At 47.2% G+C, this 24,353-nt stretch overlaps 2 protein-coding genes across 2 annotated transcripts in view; both read left to right on the top strand.

Moving 5' to 3' along the window:
* Positions 1-6,296, top strand: part of LOC111068985 (neurobeachin) — a 179,867-nt gene extending 173,571 nt beyond the window's left edge. The window contains exons 29-34 of the mRNA XM_041595842.1: positions 1,922-4,847; positions 4,920-5,093; positions 5,188-5,451; positions 5,536-5,732; positions 5,846-5,997; positions 6,130-6,296. Coding sequence (XP_041451776.1) covers positions 1,922-4,847; positions 4,920-5,093; positions 5,188-5,451; positions 5,536-5,732; positions 5,846-5,997; positions 6,130-6,220 — 3,804 coding nt within the window. The 3' untranslated portion in view covers positions 6,221-6,296. The remainder of the gene's footprint in view (positions 1-1,921; positions 4,848-4,919; positions 5,094-5,187; positions 5,452-5,535; positions 5,733-5,845; positions 5,998-6,129) is intronic.
* Positions 6,297-13,689: 7,393 nt separating this feature from the next.
* LOC111069026 (60S ribosomal protein L30-like) lies at positions 13,690-14,462 on the top strand. The gene is made up of 3 exons (XM_022358905.2): positions 13,690-13,828; positions 13,887-13,969; positions 14,036-14,462. Exons 1-3 carry the CDS (start codon positions 13,785-13,787, stop codon positions 14,401-14,403), a joined length of 495 nt encoding a protein of 164 aa, XP_022214597.2. The 5' UTR covers positions 13,690-13,784; the 3' UTR covers positions 14,404-14,462.
* Positions 14,463-24,353: the final 9,891 nt, after the last annotated feature.

A 24,353-nucleotide genomic window follows, 5' to 3' on the forward strand; every position in this document is an offset into this window, starting at 1 on the left:
TCAAATCATTGAATGAACCGCACCCACACACACCCACACACACACACACAGAACGCACTCGAGTAGAGTAGCATCTCCACCCACGCACCAGTCACAGCCCTCCCTCCACCCGCCACGCCTGCCTCTTTGCTTTTGGGCAAAGGGTGCGGCTGCGTGTCCTGTGTCCAGAGGGCGGTGTATCCCTTAGCCTCCTGTTTGTCTGTTTGTTTGTTTGTTTGTCTATGTAAATGTCCTGTGTGTGCCTGTAACTGTAAACGTATATTTATGTATGTCTGTCTGTATGTGTGTTTGTGTGTATGTATGTATGTCCCGTGCAATTAGTATTACATGACTGTAATACACACACTTGTCTATGTGTCTGTCTGCCTGTTTGTCTGTGTGTGTCTGTGTGTAACACGCACTTCTTGGCTTTTACGTATCACATTTTTCGGTAGCCATTGCTTAATGAACTAATACTCACGCATAATTTATTCCCCCTCCGCACACACGCACACAGCTAATCATCTATCTATGTGGGTGTGCGTGTGTAGTACTAAGTGCAATGCTTTCCCTCTGTCTCTCCATCTCTGCATCGCTCCTTTTCGCTCTCAGTCTCCACTCCACTCCAATCCAATCCAATCCATTCCATTCCACTCAATGGATGCGTGCATATATCACAGTTGACAGGAAGAGATAAGAGCTTGTGTAGGGACTTGGTTTGGATTTGGTCTGCGGATTGGGTCCACTGGATTGTGTATGAGTTTCGAATTTAATTTGGGTTTCTGTGTGCGTGTGTGTGTGTGTGTGTGTGTAGCACATAAGGACACACTGTTACGGACACGAACACGAACACGGGTACACTTTTGAGGGAAAACAAAGACGACGACGACGACGACGACGATTGATTTCGTGTTGATGACATGCTGCAGCACGCACTACTCACTGCCACATTGCCACTCTGCCTCTGCCTCTGACACACGCAACAGCTGACGCAACACGGATATGGGTGTACCGGACCTATCCACATTTCCACATTCAATCGGGCAATAGGGCTGGACAGGCGAGGCATACCCACCTACCCACCTACCTAGCTGGGGGGGGGGTGTGGGGCGCACATGCGTGTGCAGCGCGTGCCGCTGACATTCTGTTGTATTTGACAGTTGACATTTGTCAAACGCTTAAACAAAATTTGTCACATGCCCTCGCCAACCCATTCGTGTGCCATTCCATTCGGGCATTCCGCCGACGCCTAATGCCATTCGGATGAGCCGAATTTCGAGGTAATGGCTCGGGTATCTTCGGTGGTGCGGCAGGGGCTTACGGGCCAAATCTGGACTACTTTTATGCAAATCAGTTTGACAAACTGTCACCGCCATGCCCGACAACGAGTGGCAGGCAGGCAGCAGGCAGGCAGCAGGCAGGCGGGCAGCAGTAGGGAGGAGTAGGGAGGAGTATGTATGAGGATGTGTCGGAATATTGGGGGATGAGTGAGTCGATGACAAATGCATGTGTTGACAAAACGGACGAACGCCTGGACACGAACCATGATTTGCGGGGTAAGCAAAGGAAAGGAAAGGGATGGAAGGGAATGGAGGCTTGCTCGAGAATTTTGATTTATGGTCCAGTGTGCATAATTAATGTGCAAATGATAGGCATACATCAAAACCACCCACGCACAAAGCTTTTAATGTATTCAAACCCACACACACACAAACAGAGAGCGAGAGTGGAAGGAGAAAGTCAGAGGGAAAGCAAAGAATAACCACATCAAGGGTTGCCCAGTCTGGATTGCTCTTCTGCACAAACCCACTAGCCCCCGAACACCCCAAACACCACCCACCCACCCAGCCAGCCAGTCCGTAAATTTATGCATACTTTGATTACCTACTTATTTATCATCTATTCCCCCCACCAACCACCACCACCACCACCACACACACAGAGTGTCGACTCGGACGTGGGCTCCCTGAACATGAACTCAACCGAGAACGAAGTTCCCGAGGTGGAGTCCTCCAGCGAGATCCTGATCGATGACCACCACAAGCCCAGCCACTCGAACGACGAGAGCTGGACGGATGTGAATCTGAACGAGGATGCCGCCGTGCAGGCGGCCAGCGCTGGCATGGTGGTGGGACTCGTCGACGGTGGGGACAAGCACGAACCCTCCGCGGCCAACCATCCACATGGCTCGCATGGACAGCAGGGAGGCGGCGGCGGCGGCGGCACAGGAGCAGGAGGACCTCAGCAGCAGCAGCAGCAACATGGATCGATGGGTCATGGGATCATGGGGGGAGAACGGGGCGACAAGCCCGACTCGGAGATATCTGTGGTGCGTGTGCCCGATGGCTATGGCAGTGGCACGACGGGGTCTGGCTCCGGGGCGCCCGTGGGACCCGGTCAGGGCGTCGGCGGCGGCCAACGGCCGCGGCCCGAGGAGCTGCCAATGAAGGCGCCGGCACTCGTGGCCCAGCTGCCGCTGACGACGCCCTCCCGGGAGGCGAGTCTCACCCAGAAGCTGGAGATCGCACTGGGACCGGTGTGTCCGCTGCTGCGCGAAATAATGGTGGACTTTGCCCCGTTCCTCTCGAAGACGCTGGTCGGCTCGCACGGCCAGGAGCTGCTGATGGAGGGCAAGGGGCTGACCACGTTCAAGAACTCGCACTCGGTGGTGGAGCTGGTGATGCTCCTCTGCTCGCAGGAGTGGCAGAACAGTCTGCAGAAGCATGCCGGCCTCGCCTTCATCGAGCTGATCAACGAGGGCCGCCTCCTCTCGCACGCCATGAAGGATCACATTGTGCGCGTGGCCAACGAGGCGGAGTTCATCCTCAATCGGATGCGGGCCGACGATGTCCTGAAGCACGCCGACTTCGAGTCGCAGTGCGCCCAGACGCTGCTGGAGCGGCGCGAGGAGGAGCGCATGTGCGACCACCTCATCACCGCCGCCCGTCGCCGCGACAATGTCATCGCCAGCCGCCTCCTGGAGAAGGTGCGCAACATCATGTGCAACCGCCACGGCGCCTGGGGCGATGTCAGTGGTGTCGGCGTAGGCATAGGCGGGGGTACAGTTGCTCTGCAGAAGGGTACCTACTGGAAGCTGGATGCCTGGGAGGATGATGCCCGTCGGCGCAAGCGGATGGTGCAGAATCCACGCGGCTCCTCCCACCCGCAGGCCACGCTGAAGGCGGCCCTCGAGAACGGTGGTCCAGAGGACGCCATCCTGCAGACGCGTGACGAATTCCATACCCAGATCGCCGTCTCGCGGGCCCATCCCTCGTCGCAGCACAATGGGGAGCTGCTGGACGATGCCGAGCTGCTGATTGAGGACCGGGAACTGGATCTGGATCTCACGGGACCGGTGAATATCAGCACGAAGGCGCGCCTGATTGCCCCCGGACTGGTGGCACCCGGCACCGTGTCCATCACCAGCACGGAGATGTTCTTCGAGGTGGACGAGGAGCATCCGGAGTTCCAGAAGATCGATGGCGAGGTGCTCAAGTACTGCGACCATCTGCACGGCAAGTGGTACTTCTCGGAGGTGCGTGCCATCTTCTCGCGCCGCTACCTGCTGCAGAATGTCGCCCTGGAGATATTCCTCGCCAGCCGCACCTCCATCCTGTTCGCCTTTCCCGACCAGCACACCGTCAAGAAGGTGATCAAGGCGCTGCCGCGTGTGGGCGTTGGCATCAAGTACGGCATACCGCAGACGCGTCGCGCCTCGATGATGTCGCCCCGGCAGCTGATGCGCAACTCGAACATGACCCAGAAGTGGCAGCGGCGCGAGATATCCAACTTTGAGTATCTGATGTTCCTCAACACGATCGCGGGGCGGACGTACAACGACCTCAATCAGTATCCCATATTCCCCTGGGTGCTGACCAACTACGAGTCGAAGGATCTGGACCTCAGCCTGCCATCCAACTACAGGGATCTGTCGAAGCCGATTGGGGCACTGAATCCGTCGCGTCGCGCCTACTTCGAGGAGCGGTACGAGAGCTGGGACAGCGACACCATTCCGCCCTTCCACTACGGCACCCACTACTCGACGGCGGCCTTCACCCTCAACTGGCTGGTGCGCGTGGAGCCCTTCACGACCATGTTCCTGGCGCTGCAGGGCGGCAAGTTCGACTATCCGGACAGGCTGTTCTCGTCGGTGTCGCTGTCGTGGAAGAACTGCCAGCGGGACACGTCCGATGTGAAGGAGCTGATACCCGAATGGTATTTCCTGCCGGAGATGTTCTACAATGCCTCCGGCTACAGGCTGGGCCACCGCGAGGACGGTGCCCTGGTGGACGACATCGAACTGCCGCCGTGGGCCAAGAGTCCCGAGGAGTTTGTGCGCATCAATCGCATGGCCCTGGAGTCGGAGTTTGTCTCCTGCCAGCTGCACCAGTGGATCGATCTGATATTCGGCTACAAGCAGCGCGGACCGGAGGCCATACGGGCCACCAATGTCTTCTACTATCTGACGTACGAGGGCAGCGTTGATCTTGACGGCGTACTCGATCCGGTGATGCGCGAGGCGGTCGAGAATCAGATCCGCAACTTTGGCCAGACGCCCAGCCAGCTGCTAATGGAGCCCCATCCGCCGCGCAGCTCTGCCATGCATCTGTCCCCGATGATGTTCAGCGCCATGCCCGAAGATCTGTGCCAAATGCTCAAGTTCTACCAGAACTCGCCCGTCATTCACATCTCGGCCAACACGTATCCACAGCTGTCGCTGCCCTCCGTCGTCACGGTGACCGCCGGCCATCAGTTTGCGGTCAATCGCTGGAACTGCAACTACACCGCATCCGTCCAGAGTCCCAGCTATGCTGAGTCGCCCCAGTCGCCCGGTTCCAATCAGCCGCTGACCATCGATCCGGTTTTGGGTAAGTAAAACCCTCCAGCCCCCATCCAGCCTGGGAACTCTATCCATCAACCCCCCCCTATCCTGTCTGTAGCTGTCCATGGAGCCAACAACAATAGCAATGCGGTGAGCCGCCGCCATTTGGGCGACAACTTCAGCCAAATGCTTAAGATCCGCTCCAACTGCTTTGTGACCACGGTGGACAGCCGCTTCCTGATTGCCTGCGGCTTCTGGGACAACAGTTTCCGCGTCTTTGCCACCGAAACGGGTAAGTCGAGATCCCATGCGAGATCCCATTCCTTCCCCAGCCCTAGCAGAGCCTTTGCAACTGTGCCACTCACCCTCCTCCCTCTTGTCTGTAGCCAAAATCGTGCAGATCGTGTTCGGACACTTTGGGGTGGTCACCTGCATGGCCCGCTCCGAGTGCAACATCACATCCGACTGCTACATTGCCTCGGGATCGGCGGACTGTACGGTGCTGCTGTGGCACTGGAATGCCCGCACCCAGAGCATTGTGGGCGAGGGCGATGTGCCCACACCGCGGGCCACACTCACGGGTCACGAGCAGGCCGTCACCTCGGTGGTGATTAGCGCCGAGCTGGGCCTAGTCGTCTCCGGTTCATCCAGTGAGTATTACAGTGAGCAGTCCGGCCCACAGGGCAATGTCATAATTTACCTTTTTCTTCTTGCCCTCTTTTACCTTTGTGCAGATGGTCCCGTGCTCATACACACGACGTTCGGGGATCTGCTGCGTTCGCTGGATCCGCCATCGGAGTTCCATTCGCCGGAGCTGATCACCATGTCCCGGGAGGGCTTCATTGTGATCAACTACGACAAGGGCAATGTGGCCGCCTACACCATCAATGGCAAGAAGCTGCGCCATGAGACGCACAACGACAATCTGCAGGTAAAATATTTTTATCTTTTTATTTATCTATCTATATATTTATCTCTTTTAGCTTCTAGATATTTGTATCTATATCTTTTACTGATAACATTTCGCTCTCTCTCCGTTTTCAGTGCATGCTGCTGTCGCGCGATGGCGAATACCTGATGACAGCCGGCGATCGTGGCATCGTGGAGGTGTGGCGCACCTTTAACCTAGCACCACTCTATGCCTTCCCCGCATGCAATGCGGGCATCCGATCCCTGGCCTTGACACACGATCAAAAGTAAGTACAAATCCCAAGCAAATATACCCACAGACTAGCGTAGCGATAAGGCCCCTTAAATTCCATTACTTAACTCGCTTTTTGTGCACCCTTTCTCCGCTTTTGTTTGCATCTCTTACTTTGCACATTTAGATACCTGCTGGCTGGACTCTCCACGGGCTCGATCATTGTATTCCACATCGACTTCAATCGCTGGCACCACGAGTACCAGCAGCGCTACTAATAATCCCAAGCAGCCACTGACATTCCAGCCCCTGGCGAACACACGACGATCCCCGCTAAGGAGAAATAAACTGAAAGCAGGAGGGAGAAGAAGAGGAAGGCAGCAGCGTACGTTCGAGGAATGGGCGTGAGATGATCGTTGTTTTTTTTTTCTATAGACCTTTACAAACTTTAGGCTAGTAAGCAACACTATGGTTTTTTTTTGTCTAGTAATAATTGTGCGTTGGTGTGTTGGTCAAAAACAAAAAGAAAATTATAAAAACAAACAAAAAATAACAACCAAAAAAAACAGAACAGAAAAGAAAACATTTTTTTTTACTAGAATTACGAATTGTATGTTAAGTTATGGCAATGGAAATGGCGACAGAGAAAAGAGAGGAGGAAACAGAGAGAAGCAAAAAAAAAAAAAACGTGAAAGTAGAAAGCACAGAAAGGAAAGAAGAAACGTAGAAGATGGAAAAGGCGGCTTAAGTAAGTAGTTGAAATAAGACAAATGAAGTTAGTGTTTATAAAACGCAATAAGCAGTTAATAAATATAACAAAAAATTTACAACTAAATTCCCACAGCTAATTCCCACATGCATTACTATAATAACAATTGTAGCAAAAGTTCTCAAAAGCAAAAGTAAATCGATAACAAACCTAAAAAACGCAATTAGATGGAAGCAGCCGAAGCAAGCGAAAGCAGAAGCGGGAGAAAATATAATGAAACTAAAGCGGCCAAAAGTAGGAATGAGGGAAGCGAGGAGCAAAGAGCAAGGAAATAAAGCCAATTTTTAATTATAGCGTTAGTTCTCTGAGCCACACACACACCCAGATAGACACACACACACACACACACACACACACAAATACACACAGATAGACACACAGCAATCTACAAGCAGCAAGTTTGGGCGATAAATAAGAAAAGAAACGAAAGAAGTGCAGGGAAGAGCCATTGCCATTGATGATGAAGGAGAATAGAAACAGAGAGAGAGATATATAATAAAGTGCGGCATTTTAATACACACAGTCACACACTGACACACGTATAGGTATTTGTAGCTAAACTAAAACTAATTCTTAGCTCCGCAAAACTAAATCTAAAACCCCTAAATTATCACAGCACTGCTAAAACGAGCCACACATAAATATACATACACATGAATATGAATAAATATATACATACATTTATCCAAACGAATGGCAGACATTTTGTTCTGGTTCTTCTACCTACAAACCAAATATCACGCATACGCCATGCAGCACCACGCCGCTCGCTTGTCTTAAAATAAAGAGGACTAAAGGGGGAAAAACCAGAAGGAAAGTTCGATTGATTAGTAACTATAAGAGCAGGGCAAAATTTTATCTAATTCTACTTGATTCCACTTCTTTTTTTTTAGATACAAGTAAAAGAGAGAAAAGAGAGAGAAACATGTTTTATAGCGTCCAAAAAATTTGCTTAGCTCCCTCCCACATACTCACAATTGGCTTCCTTGAAAACAACCCGCCCCCTAACCCACCCCCATGTACGTCCAGAACGAAGTGTTTTTTTTTATATATTGTTGGTAGACTATTAACCATATATTTGTGTTTGTATTTTTGTGAGACTCTCTGGGTCCTGGTCGTTCATTGACTCTTGTTTGCTTTGGCCATTGATTTTCGAAACCAAAACAAAAACAAAAAGCAAAAAAAAAAACCAAACCACAATCCATCCACGGCGCACCACTTTGGCACTTACCGATTAGATTTGTATATACATATACCTACATATAATTATCGAAAAAACGAATGATAATGGAAAAGATTACTACGAGTATAATAATGATAATACTTCAAGTATGCAAATGAATAGAGATTAGTGGAAAATGAAAGACGTTCGGTTGTAAAAGCGCAAAAGCGAAATTGAATCAAGTCCAGCTATAAAACCCTCCCTCCCCATATACATACACACATACATACTCGTATGCTATATGCAAATAATATTAATGTTTGTTTATGTCTGATTTCGATCCGTCTAAAGGAAGTTGTGCACTGTAAGTGAAGGGCTCAAATTTGCTTCGATAATAATGAATATAATAGAGGTGAAGGAGAGAGCATGATAGCCATTTTTCTAGTAATTTATTATCTATTTCCCTGAGTGTATCTGTGTGTGTGTGTTTGTATGATTGATTGTGTGGGTGTGTGCTTGTGTGTGTGTGAGCTGAGAATTTAAATTAATTTTTTGCGTTAAAAAAAATCAAACAATTCAAAAATGCTGTCCACAAATGGAATATTTTAATCCTTGAATATGGCAAGCTCAGAGTCCGACATACGATACGAAAACACGATATCGAATTCGCTTTCGTTTCGTTTCGCTCCGTTCGTTCACTTGATATGTGTGTATGTGTGTACATACGCGTATTTAAGGAGCCAACAATTTATGCAAATACCAGATGAAAGGACTACAATGATATACATTAAATCGTAATCCAAGTAAAAGGCAAACCGATTGTTGCTTTGTTCTTTTTTTGACATTTCCAATTTCGTTGTTGGTTTCATTGAATAAAATATTGAGCTGGAAAATTACAACTATTAGTAATTTAAATGTTGTACATAAACCCACAAAGAACCTAGCCTAAAGGTATGTATTTTTAAACGAGATTCAGCAGCAGCGACTATGCAGGCAGGCCAAAAGAGAACAGAGGGAGTGGGACACTGGGGCAGATGCCAGATGCCAGAGGAGTATGAATTCAAATCAAATTAAACGAAAGGAAAATAAATGAATAAAAGCGAAAAATGTATGGGGGGAATATACTGAACACTGATAGCTAACAGCAACGCTGAGCAGTAACTACCATTTTTTTTTTTTGTGATACGCATCCTTGTGCGTACACACACATACATATATATATATATGGATATGTACTTAAATGTATCTGTTATCTGATATGATATGAGAGCTACACTCTAAGCTATTAACAGATGCGATAACAGATGACAGACAGACGAAAGTATATTAACTGCGGAAGCCAACAATTTTTAATTATGCACTTTTTATAGAACTTAGCGATGAGAGAGATATGGTCGAGCGACCATTTCGAGCACGGGGGCAAAATCGAGCATCAATATGAGAGTAAAGAATAATTGATAACGGATTATGGATAACGGCTAACGGATAATGGATAACGATACGAGGTAGTCGTATTAAACCTAAACATTAAATATACATAAATTACATAATGTTTTTATTAACGAACAAACAACAAATGGCTGACAATTTTAAATTTATACAAAATGCAAAAAGGCAAAAACTTCAAATGAGAGATGAGAAAAAAAACCCCAAAGCCTAATTAAAATGAAAAAAAAAAAACAAAAAATACTTACAACAGAAACATATTTAAGAATTAACGATCATGCACGGGCAAGGATTATTTCATATAATTATTTACACATAACGAAGCAAGGATAGGATGGGATGGAATGGAATAGAACGGGAAATATTGAAAGGCATTTTAACAAATTAGTCAATAAATTAATGAAAATCGCAGAAAAAAACAAAGCAAAACAAAAAACTTAAAGAATAACGGTTAAAGCTAACACACAAACACACACACACACATGCAGAGGGAGTATCTTATCGCAATACATACACAGACCTACTACATACATACATACATATATATATATACATCGTATATATATATATTTTGTCAACATTGTTAAATAGCAGACTAACACAAAAAAAAATGCAAATGAAATGAAAGCCAAAATCGAGGACAGAAATTACAATTTAATTAATATTCAGCGACAAATAAAAAACAAAAAAAAAAAGCAAACCAAAATAAGAACTACACAAAAGGAAAATGCTATGAAAATAAAATAAATGTTCAATAATATTGCTAAACGAAACAATTTATATATATATATTTAATGATAAATCTAAATAAAAGTATTTTTTTTTTTGCAAAAAATTGCGTGGCATTATTAAATGCTAGAAAAAAAAAAGAAAAGAGAGAAAGTGCACATTAATTAAGGATTGAGAAGAAATTGAGCTTCAGCGAGCGAAAGTGACTGGGAATAGAGAGGATAGAAGGGATAGAAAGAGAAACGAATGATGAGCGATGGGCAAAAACAATTTATGCATATTAAAATTAAATTTACAAATACGCTACAATTCTAACAAGATAAGTTTACACCCACACACAGACACACACACAACACGCCAGAAGAAAAACTAAAATTATAAAATTAAAGAATAAAAGAAAAAGCAACTAAAATTTCACGAACGGAAATTTCAGTCGCGAGAAAATTTCAAATTAAATTTAAGCTACAACAAATCTAACAAGAAGCGAAAGTGAGCAAGCATTAAAATGAGTAACTTAACAGAACAAAAACAACAAATTATTATGTTCAATAAAAACAGCAACAAAACAAAAGAGTAAAAAATACAAAATACAAAATAAAAACAAATGAAATCTTACAAAAACAATTTTTCGCATTTTGCGAATCTTTTCATTTCGCGTAGAGAAACCATTTGAATGGGCCCAGCCCAGTATTTCGCTATAGGAGCAGTCAGCACTGCTGCTGCACTGGCAAATCAATTCATCTTGGCTAAATCCTCTTTTTCATCTGTGACCTGATTCCACGGTGCCATCGCACACCCCTTCCTCCGGGCCGAACCCTTCGGCAAACTGCTTTTCTGCTGGCTTGCAATAATTTCATTTTCCCAACAATTGAACAGGCAAAAAGGGAAGCAAAGCCTCCACTGCTAAAAAAAAAAAAACAAAAAGAGGAAAACATGCGGGGCCCACGGAGCGTCAGAAACGGGAAGTGGGGGAAAAATACAGGGCCATTGGTGCTGGGGATGGCGAAAAAGATAGACAGTCATCACAATTCCATGGGCTACACGATGCCATTTCCAGCGACGATTCCTGGAATATGGGCACTAAACGACGAAAATAGTGTCGGTAGAAAACGTATCGTGCCATAGGAGCTACCTATAGAAATGACGGCTCCTCCTCGTTCGCGTTCGTGTTCGCTCGGTGCCACGCTCCAATTGCGTTTTCAGTTGCCGTAGCGGTGGGTGGATGAAAAGATAGAGCGAAAAGGAATGGGGGAATGTGGATGGTGGATGGTGGATGGTGGGGATCGTGGGGGAAAGATGAGATAAAAGGAAAACAGCCGAAGAAAAGGTGAGTGCAAGCGGTAAGGATGACGACGACGATGGCGACGACACCGAGGACAACTTTTGAGGCAGCTGTCTAAACACGGAAAATGCATCAAATTGCAACAGGAGCAACGGCAGAGCCAACAGCAACAGCAGCGGCAGCGGCAGTGGCAAATCATCAAAAGTCATATCTCTTTCATATTATGGCAGCCGCCCCTTTTGCAGACACCACTTCACGGCTTGCCCCGCCCCGCCCACTTTGCTTTCTGGAGCGTGTAATATCCGTTTCCTGCATTTCCGGTTGCAGGCTAACGCCACGAATGCAAAGGACGAGCGCAGAGCAAAGTTGCCTGAAAATTGCTAGCGGAAATGCTGCAAAATTAACGAGCAACGCGGTTAGGGGAGGTGCTGAGGTGTGGAGTGTGTAGCATAGCATGCTGGCATGGCGGGCATGGATCCAGGTGGCAGTCAACAGGCAGACGCTACGAGTACCATTTACTATTTGCCAAGAACCACGACCAGGACCAGGACCCAAGCCAAAAGTTAATGCAAACAATTTTTTGCGCTTCAAAGCAGCATCCATTTTTTTTTTTTTGTGCTATTTTTGTTGTTGTATCCCATCTTTTAGCATTTCTCTAACGGGCTCCGGTCTGTGCAAAATGCAAATTCTCACGCGGAGCCAGAGCCTGAGCTGGTGACGAAGTCAGAGTGAGTCCAGCTGGGAGGCAAAAGCAGCAGCGGCTGCAAATTAGACGCATCGCTTAACCAGCAATGACATAAAGCAGCCAAGTGGCAACACAAGCGCTAACAACGTCCTGGAGTCATCATCATCATCAGCATCGTCGGCGTCGTCGTTCCAAGTCGTCATCATCCTAACTCAAATCAACACAAAATACGAGCATCAAGCAAATACAAGTCACGGGAACCGACCAACACATTTGATACCCTTGCAAAGTGATCTTTCCAATACGATGAAGCTATTGAATCTTCCCCGTAGCATGCAGGCGGGTCAAGAATATCCCCATTTACACTTTACACCTTGCAGAGAGTAGCAAAATGAGATGGCAAAAGAAAACTGCGCTTGGACAGGACTGGATGGATACACTGTAAGGTGGGGGGGAAAGGTGCCAGAGATAGTTAAAGAGATGGCTAGAGCTGAAGGGGTAGGGGAGAGAGCAAGGGAGAGATAAATAGAAATAGAAAGAGAATGGTGTCCCTGTCCGTTGAGGGCAAATAAAGCATATGAAATTAATGAGCTCGTCACGTTTTGCGTATGGCCAACTGGTTCGGGGTCACCTTAATTATGGCCACAATTAACAGTGTCACCAGTCTCCTGCTCCCTCAAAGGGCGTGCCACACACAGCGACAGCTAGAGAGAGAGAGAGAGAGACAAGTCTGCAAGGGAGAGAGACAGAGAGGGAACGATGGTGTGGTGCCACACATTTCATTTGGCAGGCCCGGCGACCATATCTCTCAGTGCTATGTTCTGTGGCTCCGACTGTGGCTCTGTGTGGAATCTCATTACAAATTCAAATGCTTTGCATGAGCGCTGTCCCTCCTTGCCTCCGTTGCCCCTACTTCGTGCACACCTGCCACCTGCCTGCCACCGTGCAACATGACCATCTCTCTCACACTCACACTCTCTGCGCTGGCCACCACTTGACGCTGTCCGCATGGCAAATGTTTCAGACCACGTTGTCACTCAATTATGTGCCAGGTGCGCAAAGCGTAGCATACTTTTCAGCACCCATCGCATCGCATCGCATCACCGCCCACCCACCAGTCGCCACTATGGAACCAGCGACTACATTTTCTGGCCAAATATTTACATATTTACCATTGATCTTTAATGTTACGCAAACAATCGTTTAACAGTGTGCACCACTGTTAAGTTGTCAGCTCTGTTTAACAGAGCCAAGGAAATTGGTTGGCTACTCAGTTGGCTGCCTGCCTAAGCGCTTTCCAGTGCACACAAAAATGATTGTGATTGGTTCCATAGTGCAGCCAGGTCACACACACAGACAGACAGCCTCGCACAGGCACTGCCCCAAAGCTTTGCAGCGAGAGGGTGGGAGGCAGAGCGGTAGAGCCACGAGTGAGAGACAGCTGTGGTGCAGCTGACCAGGTGACATAAATAGGAAAGGATTTCCGTGTGTGTACCAAACACTTCAGCCAGGAGACAGACAGCAGACAGCAGGCAGCAGGCAGACTTTACAGAATATGGAATACCCTGTGCGAGACGATTTCTTCTATATCGATAGGCAGAAAAAATTCACGAAAATGGAACAAGAAATTACCCAACACTGCCTAGAGCCAGTATGACTTGTCCTTATTCATAAATCAAGTAGAGATTGACATTTAATTTCTAAATGGAGAATTTTTAATTTAAAAATTCCAATTGTGCCGACAATCGCATCGAATAAGGAGAAAGAAAATGAATAGAACGGACGCGACAAAGCGCGAACAAAAAGGCCTAAAGTAAGTTAGCAAGTAAATTGGTGAAATTGATGAAAATTGTTTTCGATTTCGTTGATAGCAAAGTAAGGCCGGGCCTATTACCACCAAAAACATCGACCAACAAGGAAATAGCAAAGAAAACGATTGGCAATAAAAAGAAATGTATGTAGCGTGAACTGAAAGTGAGCAGAAATGTTGAGCTGCAATTTTGGTGTTTCCCATTTTCAGTCGAGTGCATCAATTCGGTGCGCCTGAATATTCGCATGACCGTCAAGGTGAACTGCTCGGAGGTGTTCTGCAGCCACAGACGCATGATGCGATCCATTCGCGAGCATAGGGCCAAGGTGGTCATTGTCGCCACCAAGGTGTCGTCGAAGAAAAAAGCTGAGATTGATCATTATGCCAAGATAGCCAAAATTCCAGTCGTTTGCTACGCTGGCCCCTGGATCGAGTGCACCAACGGATGGGGCAAAGTTTTCCACCTGCCCATCGTGGCCCTGATCACGCCCAAAGATGCGGGCATCATCCGTTCGCTGGCAGAGAAGTTGGTGGCTGGCATTGCTTTGTTTTTGGATGGGCGATACTTGGAAAAATAATTCAAATACCCACACAAAAATGTGTACAATAAATATATGTAATTACAGGCTGTCATAAATATTACGCTATGTGTTTAGACCTAAGGGAATTCGAAGAAGAAATTCCGATTTTTCAGCTACCCTGCAAAGCTTGTGGGGCAGTAGCAAAAAGGGAAAAAGCAGCATCATTCTTCAGCCCAGTCGACTCGAAAAGGTAATTATCGTATAGCTGCTGTAACTGCCATCGTGTGTGCTCCAGTCTACGCCTCTGCCTCTGCTCTGCTCTGCTCTGCTCTCCTTTCGTTTCCTGTGGCTGCTGCAGTTTGACGAACTTTATCACCCGATAAATAATGCAATTTGTAATTAAGTCAGTCAACCAGTTAGTCGATGTGGCCAGTGCCAGTGGCAGTGCCAGGTAGCGACAGGGATTGGGATATGTTGCAGCCATCCTGTCTGTGTCTCTGTGGCGTGTAATTAGAAATCGTTGCCAAACAACACCTAAAGCCAAGATATATACTCGTAGCAGTGTAAAAAAAAAAAGTACCACAAATAAGTATCTGCATATGTTATCCCACGTTCTGCTAATTGAAAACATTTAAAGGATGACGAGCGCCGTGGAGGTGTGGGAGTGCGTGGAATGTTGTGGCGTGGCGTGGCGTGGCTGGTGGGTGCATGGCACTGATGGAATGTTTGATTAACGAAACATTTAGCATGTTAATTAAGGTAAATGGGGTTGGCCGCAAGAGGCAAAGTGGCATAGCAAGCAACGCAGAACGCAGCATGCTGATGATATTAGCACATAGCTAAACGCACTCCAACAACCGCATGGCTTACACCCACATCCACACCCACAGCTTACACGCACACATGCAAGGGTGCAGTCTACATACATATGTATGTATGTATGTGTGTATTTTTATGCGCAGTAATTGTAGAGTATCAGCGGGTATATTGTACTCCTGGAGATGTATGGAAGAAGGAATACAAAAAAGAGGAGAAACGAACAGGTAATCCCCCATTAAAACTATTTTCCGCCAGCAAGCAACAAGCAACAACAAAAAGCCAGGTATCTGTGGGTTCATATGACACTGTAGCGGCGGCATTCGTTTTTGGGGAAACTGTCAACGCCCCGCAAATTGTCATTGTCCTGCAGGGACTTTTGCTCGATTCCCATTGTTGTTGGTGCCGCCACTCTCCCACCCGCACACTCATTTGTTGCAGCTTACGCAGCTTAATGCACCAACCAGAACAGACCAGAACACACACACACACACACTGCAGTCAGCCCCCCCTGCTCTGTTCGGCCATTCATTTGCATGGAAGATGCATGGAGAGCGGAGCACAAACTGCCGCTCCGACTATTACGCAACATGTAAGCGTATTTGCGCAAAATTAATTCTTTATCTCTCCCCTCCCCCCTCACTCTCTGTCACCATCTTTTGTTGCTTTTGTGCTGTCACCCCACAGCCCACCGCCTACAGCCCACCGCTTCAGCATGGGAAAACAAAGGAGCACAAAAAACGAAGACTGTTACTTCACAAAAACCAAAAGCACCCAAAGGGGTATCCAAAGCGACGAAGTTTCGGATACCCTTGTTACGGATGCAGCCAAAAAAGATACAATAATGCGAAGGACAGAAGTACGGAAGGAATATGCCAGGCTAAACGTATATATATAGAAAAGTTCTGCAGAAGAAGCGACTGATGTTGGTTGTGAATAAAATGCTTTGGTCTCTGCGAGGGTATACAAATTTCCATTAGAGTTTGGCTAGCTTGGGCAAGTGTAGCAGGCAGGCAGGAATTTCCAAATGGAAATGGGATTGCAAAGAGGAAGCGCTAAAGCGAAACATCTGTTGGCAGTGAAGAAAAAGCGAAAAACCATCGAGCAAGTGGAACTGTTTTGCAAGAGATTTATCAGTGGGTTTTCGGATCCCTAGCGGTCGTTGCTAAATGCGCGAGAGCCCAAGGGAAGCTGCCATAATCGAAATGATATTTGCCACGAGTGAGTACGAGTGCTGGTAGTATTTTGACCAATTAAATACTTAAAATTGATGCAGTTACAATCTTGCAGAGAGCCATCAAATGGTTAATGAGACCAAAACAGTGCACAGAGGTGGGAGCCAGTGAAGAGGGGCTGCCAGAGGGGAGTGAGCAATGCGGATGTGGAAGGGAAATGCCACTTTGCGGTCAACAGGAACAGCACGACACGTCAGGCCAGTCCAGGCCAGTCCAGGCCAGGCCACGCCCTTCCATTCACTGCACTGCCCACCTGTCCCTTGACACATGCTCTTCCGCTCGCTCCCTTGGACCCTCACTCTCTCTCACTCACTCTCTCTCTCTCTGTCTCTCAGTGTTATACTGTTGTTTTCTCTTTCAGTCTGTGTCCATTTTCCCAGTGGGTGCGATACACGTTTCATTCAATTTATTTGCCATTTCCCATTTCAATTCGTTTCGGGCCGCCAATTACCCAGCATGGACCCTGGTCATGGGCATGGCCTCTACCTTTCCACTGTCCACTGTCCACTTGCCTCTACCCACTCTCTGCATCATCATCTTGCAGGCCGTCGTCCATTGTGACCATCCGGGGCATCCTTTCACTGCCAGTGTGTGTGTAGCCCAGCTTGAAGCCTTTTCACGCAGCGACGTTGCAAAAACAATGCTGTGGAATAGCTACAAGAGAAAAGCGAGCGTAATGGAGAGAGAGAGAGAGAGAGAGAGAAGAGAGAAAACCAACAGCAGCAGAGGGTAGGACAGTGGATTGGAGGGATGCGGCGGCTGCTGGCTGCTGGCAGTGCCACATCATCATTAGCATATTGACATGTGGCCAAATTTGGTCACGTTCCATTTCATTTCAATTCATTTCGACATCTCGAACGGAGCTCAAATCAATTTCCCTTCTCTATTGAGTCGAGCCCTCCTCCCTGTCATCTTTCTCTTTGTCTCTCGGTCCCTCTTCATTTCTCTGTGGGTGCCACATAATGCAGATAAGTCAAGAACCACACTTGGCTCAAAGCAAGCTGAATTGGTAGCGAGCCAGGGGGAAGCACAGACAGGCGACTGGCCAGGGGAGTGACAAGGAGGATGAAATGCAGCCACCGAACTACGAGAGAGACTAATTGGTGTTGGTGCCTGCCACACACACACAGCGAGAAACGACTGTGGAGCTAATGGATTACTCCTTTGGTTATCTATTTTCGAGCAATATGAAAGTTAATGCCAAATTAATTGCAATTTTTGGGAGCAATCGAATGATTTGCACAGATAAATCGCTGGCTTCCCCAGCAGCAGCAGTGCCAGAAGTCTTTTGCGGCTTGTTTTTCCCCAAAAGGAATTTTCAATTAGAAATTTTCAATTAGATATTTTCCGATTAGAAAATTCATTTCATTTTGACATTTTTCTAAAATGGCAGAGTAATTTTTTTTTTGTAATTTAAATATTCCCAATGTATGGGCGAGAGATGGAGTTCGGTTGTGCCCACCCCACATCCCGCCAAAGCCATCTTCTGTTTGAAAGTTTGCCATCAGTTAGCGCGAATTCCTGCTGCAGCGGCAGCGGCAGCGGCAGCTTCCGTTCGATCTTCGTTGGACGGAATTTTGCCTCAAATATTTTCTCTGTTTTTGCACTATCTCTGTTCACATTGAGCTGCCAGGAATGGCAACAGCAGCAATTGCAAAAGAAGCAAAAGAATGAAAAGCAGGGTAAGCAGCAGGAATCGCAGGCAACCAGCAACATCACAAACAGGAAGCATCAGCACTCAACGGATTCGATGGGGACTCTCCCAGGGAGATAGATACTCGCAGCAGATAGGAGAACTATTTGCCGAGGATAGGGCGTGGGATGTGGCATAGGGGATTGGCTGAGCCCTGAGTCTAATGCCAGCTAAGAAGTCGGCCAGTGCCTTTGACAGGCTTTTGCCTGCCACACCCTGCTGCTGCTGCTGCTGCTGCTGCTCCTTCTCCTACTCGCCGCTGCCCCTCGATAAGGAAAAGTTGAGGGGGAGGGGAGAGGAGAAATTGTGTAGCATCTGCCCCCGACCGTCTTCGATAAGTTTTGCTCTGGCTCGCAATGAGCTCAGCTCTTCTATTTTCTTATATTTTTCATTTTGATTGTCTCGAGCAGCAACTTTTCTTACGCTCCATTATAAAATGCGAGTGAAGTGGAAAAGAGGAGGAGTTCAGGGTGAGATAGGGATTGGGGATTGGGGGTTCGGGTTTCGGGGTTTTCGGGGTTTAGGGTGTTCGGTGCTTAGGGGCTTAGGGGGGAAAGCAGCTTTTGGCACGAAATAATATTTGCATAATAGCAAACAGAACAAACTGCAGGTCTCCGGTTCTGGTGCTGCTGCTGCTGCTGCTGGTGCTGTTGGTTCTGGTCTCTGGTGCCGTTCCTGGTACTTGGCCAAAAGATGACAAATGACATTAAGGAGGCTTAGCGCTTGCGTTTTTCCCGCTTTATCAACTACCCCAGAGAGAGAGAGACAGATGGAGAGTGAGTGAGAGAGTGAGAGAGCAAGAGATGGGGGCATTACCCCTCATCACCATCATCATCGCATTTGGAATTTGACTTTCAAAACGAATGCAGTCAGTCTCCAGTACCAGGCCACCACGTTCCATCCCATCCCATCCCAACCCATCCCATCCCAACCCATCCGAACCCAACGTAGAGCTCCAGCTCTCTGTTCCTCCAGGCAACGCACACTTGTGCATCCGGCGACCTCGTCCTTTGCCACCGAAGGAGACTCTCAGCCTGGTGCTGAGTTCTCCTCCTCCTCTTGCTCCTCCTCCTTCCCTATACAGACTGCAATTATTTTTTGCGCAATGGCACGGTGCAAAGTGGAACAGGGAACGGTGAGAGGGGAACGCAAAACGACGAATGTCGCTGGAACGTGGAACGTGCAGCGCTCTTTGATCCTCTATGGCCATATATTTGCTAACGACAATGACAACGACGATGTCTACCAAAGATTCAGGTGTACATACAAACGTACATATATATATGTATATATATGTATATATATGTATATATATATGTATACTATATCTTTATATAAATAGATATATTTCCCTCTCCCTCTATGGGTGGTGTGTGTGTGTGTGTTCTGTTGCTGCTGCTGCTGCTGGTAGTATTTGTTTTATGGCCACGCCCGCCACTTGGGCCAAGTGCAACTGCAGCCAACTTTTTGCACGCCGCTCAGGCAACACTTGAAACTTCTCAATGGCACTCGGTGTGGCCATCACCTAACCCTCACCCTCACCCTCACCCTAGCCCATTGCGACCCATTTCCCTACCTACCTCCACCCCCTCCCTCCCATTTCTATCTATATTTTGAGCCCCACACCGCAGTAAAATCGGAGTAAGAGTCATTCCTAATGCTGCGACTTGCGCTGGCTCCTCCGCTTTCTGCGGTTGTCTGCGGGGCACCGGCAGTTGCATATTTTTAGTGCTAAGCACGTCGATGGCTGCCAAATTAGAGACCAAAACGGTGGTTAGTCGCTGTGGAGGCTTCAATGCCAATGCCATTCGATTCCACACTCCAGAGTTGACAATTGCCAGGCGAATCGCCGCAGTTTACTCAGCCAAAGCCCGCGACGGAAAAGTGCAAAATGTGAAAGGTGCGTGCACATTTACTCCAGCATATTTTGATGGCACTTTAAAGTACATTTTTGGGCATATTTTTCAGGGATATTTTTACTCATTTTGAGTGGCATTTTGCTGCCTCAAATGCCCCTATCATACGGTTGCCACAAGTACCATTTTTTCCAAACAAAAATACTTCCCTTTGATTCGCTGGCAAAATATATTCCATAAATGCATTTAAAGTTACTTTTTGTTGGACAAGTTCTCCGCTTCGCAGCCCCCCGAGTCCATTGGGCGTGGGTGGATTGGGCTGAGTGGGTAAAGAATTTTCAATTCGCATTCTGTGAAATTCGAATCGTCTTCGACCGTTGGCCATTTGGGATGCTCGTTATCAAAATGTCAGCCAGTTTTATTGCTGTTCCTGTTGCTGCTGCTGCTGCTGCTGTCATTGTCAACGCTCCACGCTGAATGCCATGAAAGATTGCGTTGCATCTTCGGCACGTCTGCTGCTGCCCCCTCTACCGCTGGCCGTGTCCTCTGTCCCTGCTGGCCTGCAACCTGTCCAGGTTTTCAGATGCAATTTCGCAATTTTTCCCCAGACTACTGCGACTCTGGCTGGCTGGCTGGCTGGCTGGCTGCTAGTTAAAGACGGAGTCGAAGAAATATGGCAGCAAAATTGCAGCAAAATTGCAGCAAAAGCTGCAACAACAACAACAAAAAGGAAAAAGGAAAAATGAAATCCAAGCGTACTGAAAAGGAAAACAAAATCAAAAAGCACTCACATATTTTCCAATTTGGTGCGAAGGAAAACGACGATGACGGCATCTTCTCCACTCCTCCGACTTTCAACTGTTGTTGCTCAGCTCCTTTTGCTGGCTCTGCTGCTGCTGCTGCTTCTGTTGCTCCTTCTCCTATCGCTGATGTGCATGCAATTGGCAAACCGAATGTCACATGGCCACACGGGTCCACTCGGGTCCACACGGGTCCACATTGCGTCCACGGGTTGAAGTTGAAGCAGCAGGGTGATGCAGCAAGTTGCCATTTTTCATCTGGCATTGCTGTACGGTCCAGTACGGTTTGGTCTGTTGTTGCATGGTCATTACCAGGCCACCCACACACACACACACACACACACTCAGAGCAATGCCAAGGATCAGAGGACAGTCGCCCATTCATCATCGTTTGGCCAGCAAAAGCAGCAGCAGCAAAAGCAGCAGCAAAAAGTGTACCACAACATTTAGAAATACTCGCAATATGGCAAGCCACGAAGTTGGAATCCCCTTCTCAGCCAGCCAGCCAGCCAGCCAGTCAGCCAGCCAAACAGTCAACAAATCAATCAACTTGTCCAAGAACTATACACCAGTTTCAGATGGAACGACATGGATACGTGGGGTATGCTGAATACCCGCGGAGAGGTCGAGAGACAGCTGCCGTACATTCGTACTGCACTTTCGTGGGGCTAAGGCCTGAGGCTGTCAGCAGCAGCAGAGGCAGAGGCTGCCACGGAGCCCAATTCATCTTTTGGGCAAGCAACAAATGGGCAACGCAGAGAAGAATACGCTGCTCCACTCGTACCCATGAGAACTTCTCACAAGTTAAGCAGAGTTGGAGCCGGCCTCACTTAAATAACAGCCCCAACTTTAAGTGAAATGTGAGAGCAGTGGGGGGGGGGGGGGCGGCATGGCTGACAGCACTCCAGCGACAAGACTAGCAGTCCAGAAGTATCCAGTAGCCAGTAGCAAAAAACCTACTCCGTCTCCGACTGCTGTTTATCCGCCTCCCACCAGCGACAATCATGTGTCCCATGTCCGGTCCCATGGCAGCCTTGTCCATCATGTAAATTCGTATGCATCATCAGCAGCAGCAGCAGCATCTGCCATCAATCCGCACACCCCGCATGGACCCACGCTGGGTGCGGCCTTCGCTTCAAGGCCGCTGGCATTACGGTAATTGCAGGGATTTGTCACAGCCCCCGAAACAACAGCAGCAGCAGCAGCAGCAAAAAAACATACACAGCTTAAAACATGAAATAATAAAAGTGCCTTAATAAAGAAAAATAGAGACACTCGTGGAGCGAAAGGGGTGGTGCGGTGGTGTGGTGTGGCAGGGCAGGCCGCTGTCCACAGGCTGCTTGGGGCTCAAATGCAAATATTTGTTTAATCAATTCTATATGCGGATGCAACCACAACACCCATGCACAGCGTACAGTACGCCCCATAGCTTTAAGACACACAAAAAGCAGTGCTCCAGCTGGTGTTTATGTCGCAGGCAAAAACCTAGTCAACACGATTTTTCCTCAGGACAAACGACTTTTTCTAAAGTTGGGGCTTATGGTTTGTGTAAGCGTCCACAAAAAGCATTTTTTTGTGTGTGTTAATTTGGCGTCGTTTAGTATCGCCTAAATTCGTTAACCAAACCTAAAATATGAAATGCAAACGGCCCCCCATGGGAGAACCGTCGGTACCATGTACACCCGTCGTTTGGTCCTGGCGTTGGCCAACTACCAAAGCATACAAAAAAAATAGGGCAAGTATAATTTTTTTCGCTGTTTTAAAGTAAATTGTAACACCCTCCCAACTAATTAATCCAAATGAGTAAGAAAAAATCGAACAAAAACCATATTTTAAAATTAACCCTATTCAGAAAAAGTCGGTTGGATCCTTGGGAAAAAAAAGTTCTTGTCGGAGTGTAATTAATTGGGCTGCATTAAATGGCTCATTATTTGTTGGGAGTATTTCATCAAATGTAATTAAAATGAGGTTTATTTTCGCTGGGACACTCGACACTGAACACAGGAATGGGCTACATATATGTAGGTATTTAGATATCTGTAAGTATATCGAATGCTGTGATCATAAATGATTAGCAGGCAGGCAACAGCAGGTGATTCATCAATCAAACCAATCGAACAGTGTTCCATAATTATACCTTTGTGTAGGTATACCCTCGTGTATCGATCCAAACGAGAGAGGAACTGTAGCTAATATTTATTGCTGGTATGGCGTCGTTGGCTTTACTCTACTTACAATCGCGAAACGCACTGCATACCGCTTCCCGCAGAGCTGCAGCATAACATGCAAATACATATGTACATAATCCTACACACACACACGAGTGCAGTCGAGTACACACCCATATATTGATATACGATATGCACGTGACTGTGTGTGTGTGTTTACGGTGTGTGTGTTTGTGTTGTGTGTGTGTGTGTGTAGACGCATAAGGACGCTTATACAGGTTATGTGCATATCAATGTTCGCCTCAATGCCTGCGGCCAATTTGCATCTGTGTGGAAGGAGTGGGAGCTACAGTCAGTCAGCAAGGCTGGTTCTTATTCAAGGGGAAGGGGAAGAGGAAGGGGGGCGGGCATTTGGATTTTTTCGGGGGATTTTAGCCTCTCTCTTTGCCGCTGCTCTATTTGTGGCAGCAGCAGCAGCAGCGAGCATTCTGCGGTGCAATTGTGAAATGCCAGCAAATTGGATTTGCCGTAGCGGAAAAGAGCAAAATGGCAAGGAAGCGAAAAGAAAGGGAAAACTACACGATGGTTTGAGCAACAACAAAATCCACACCCACACCCATACACATATATATTTATATTTATATTTAATTTGCATTTGTTGATATGTAACGGCAGGGACTCCAAGTAATTCCATTGCATTTATTTCCTCTAATTGCATCAAAGTATTCGACAATAAATGCAAAATATCAATGGATGGGGAAATTCAAGCCAAGCCAAAACGAACTGCTCGAAATAATTGCCATCGAAATGTGCGTAAATCATTTCCGAACTAAGAGAAAATATTCTGGATATTTGTGCACAATTGAATCGAATTCCATGGGGGGAACTCCCTGCCTGCCATTCGTTTACCCAAGTTGACTTATCCACTTAGTGGAATCATTGCCTGCCAGAGATTTAATCCCAGATACTCCCCGATACATTGTCAACTATGCTCAATGCTTTTTCTTCTTTTATTTTTGGCCACAACTCAATGCGCTTATAAATTGAAATATTGCAATAAATCTGGCTGGCATTCTGCTCCGAAATAGGACTCCTGTCTCTCCCCCTCCCCTCCCCCTCCCCCCTTCACTGTCTGCGATTAATTTGCAATGCGAACTTCATCAGGCAATCGGATTTGTTTTCACAATGCATCAGGCATCAGGCCCGACCCACTCCCATGCTGGCCAGCACACGCCCACATTTTCACCTATTCTGCGCAAATTAAGCTATCGCACGTCAAGGATATTGTATGGCCGAAAGGAGCTGCAGCAGCTGCTGTAGAGTAGAGGTGGGTGTGAAGTTGAGAGTAGGGGCTATAATTACGGACAGGTACACAAGGCAGCTGGTAGAGGCGTCGTGTCCCTGTTCCTGCCCATCATTCTGTTGCAAATATCAAAAAA

This window comes from Drosophila obscura, unplaced genomic scaffold, assembly GCF_018151105.1.
Source record: "Drosophila obscura isolate BZ-5 IFL unplaced genomic scaffold, ASM1815110v1 contig_84, whole genome shotgun sequence".
Lineage (NCBI taxonomy): Eukaryota > Metazoa > Arthropoda > Insecta > Diptera > Drosophilidae > Drosophila > Drosophila obscura.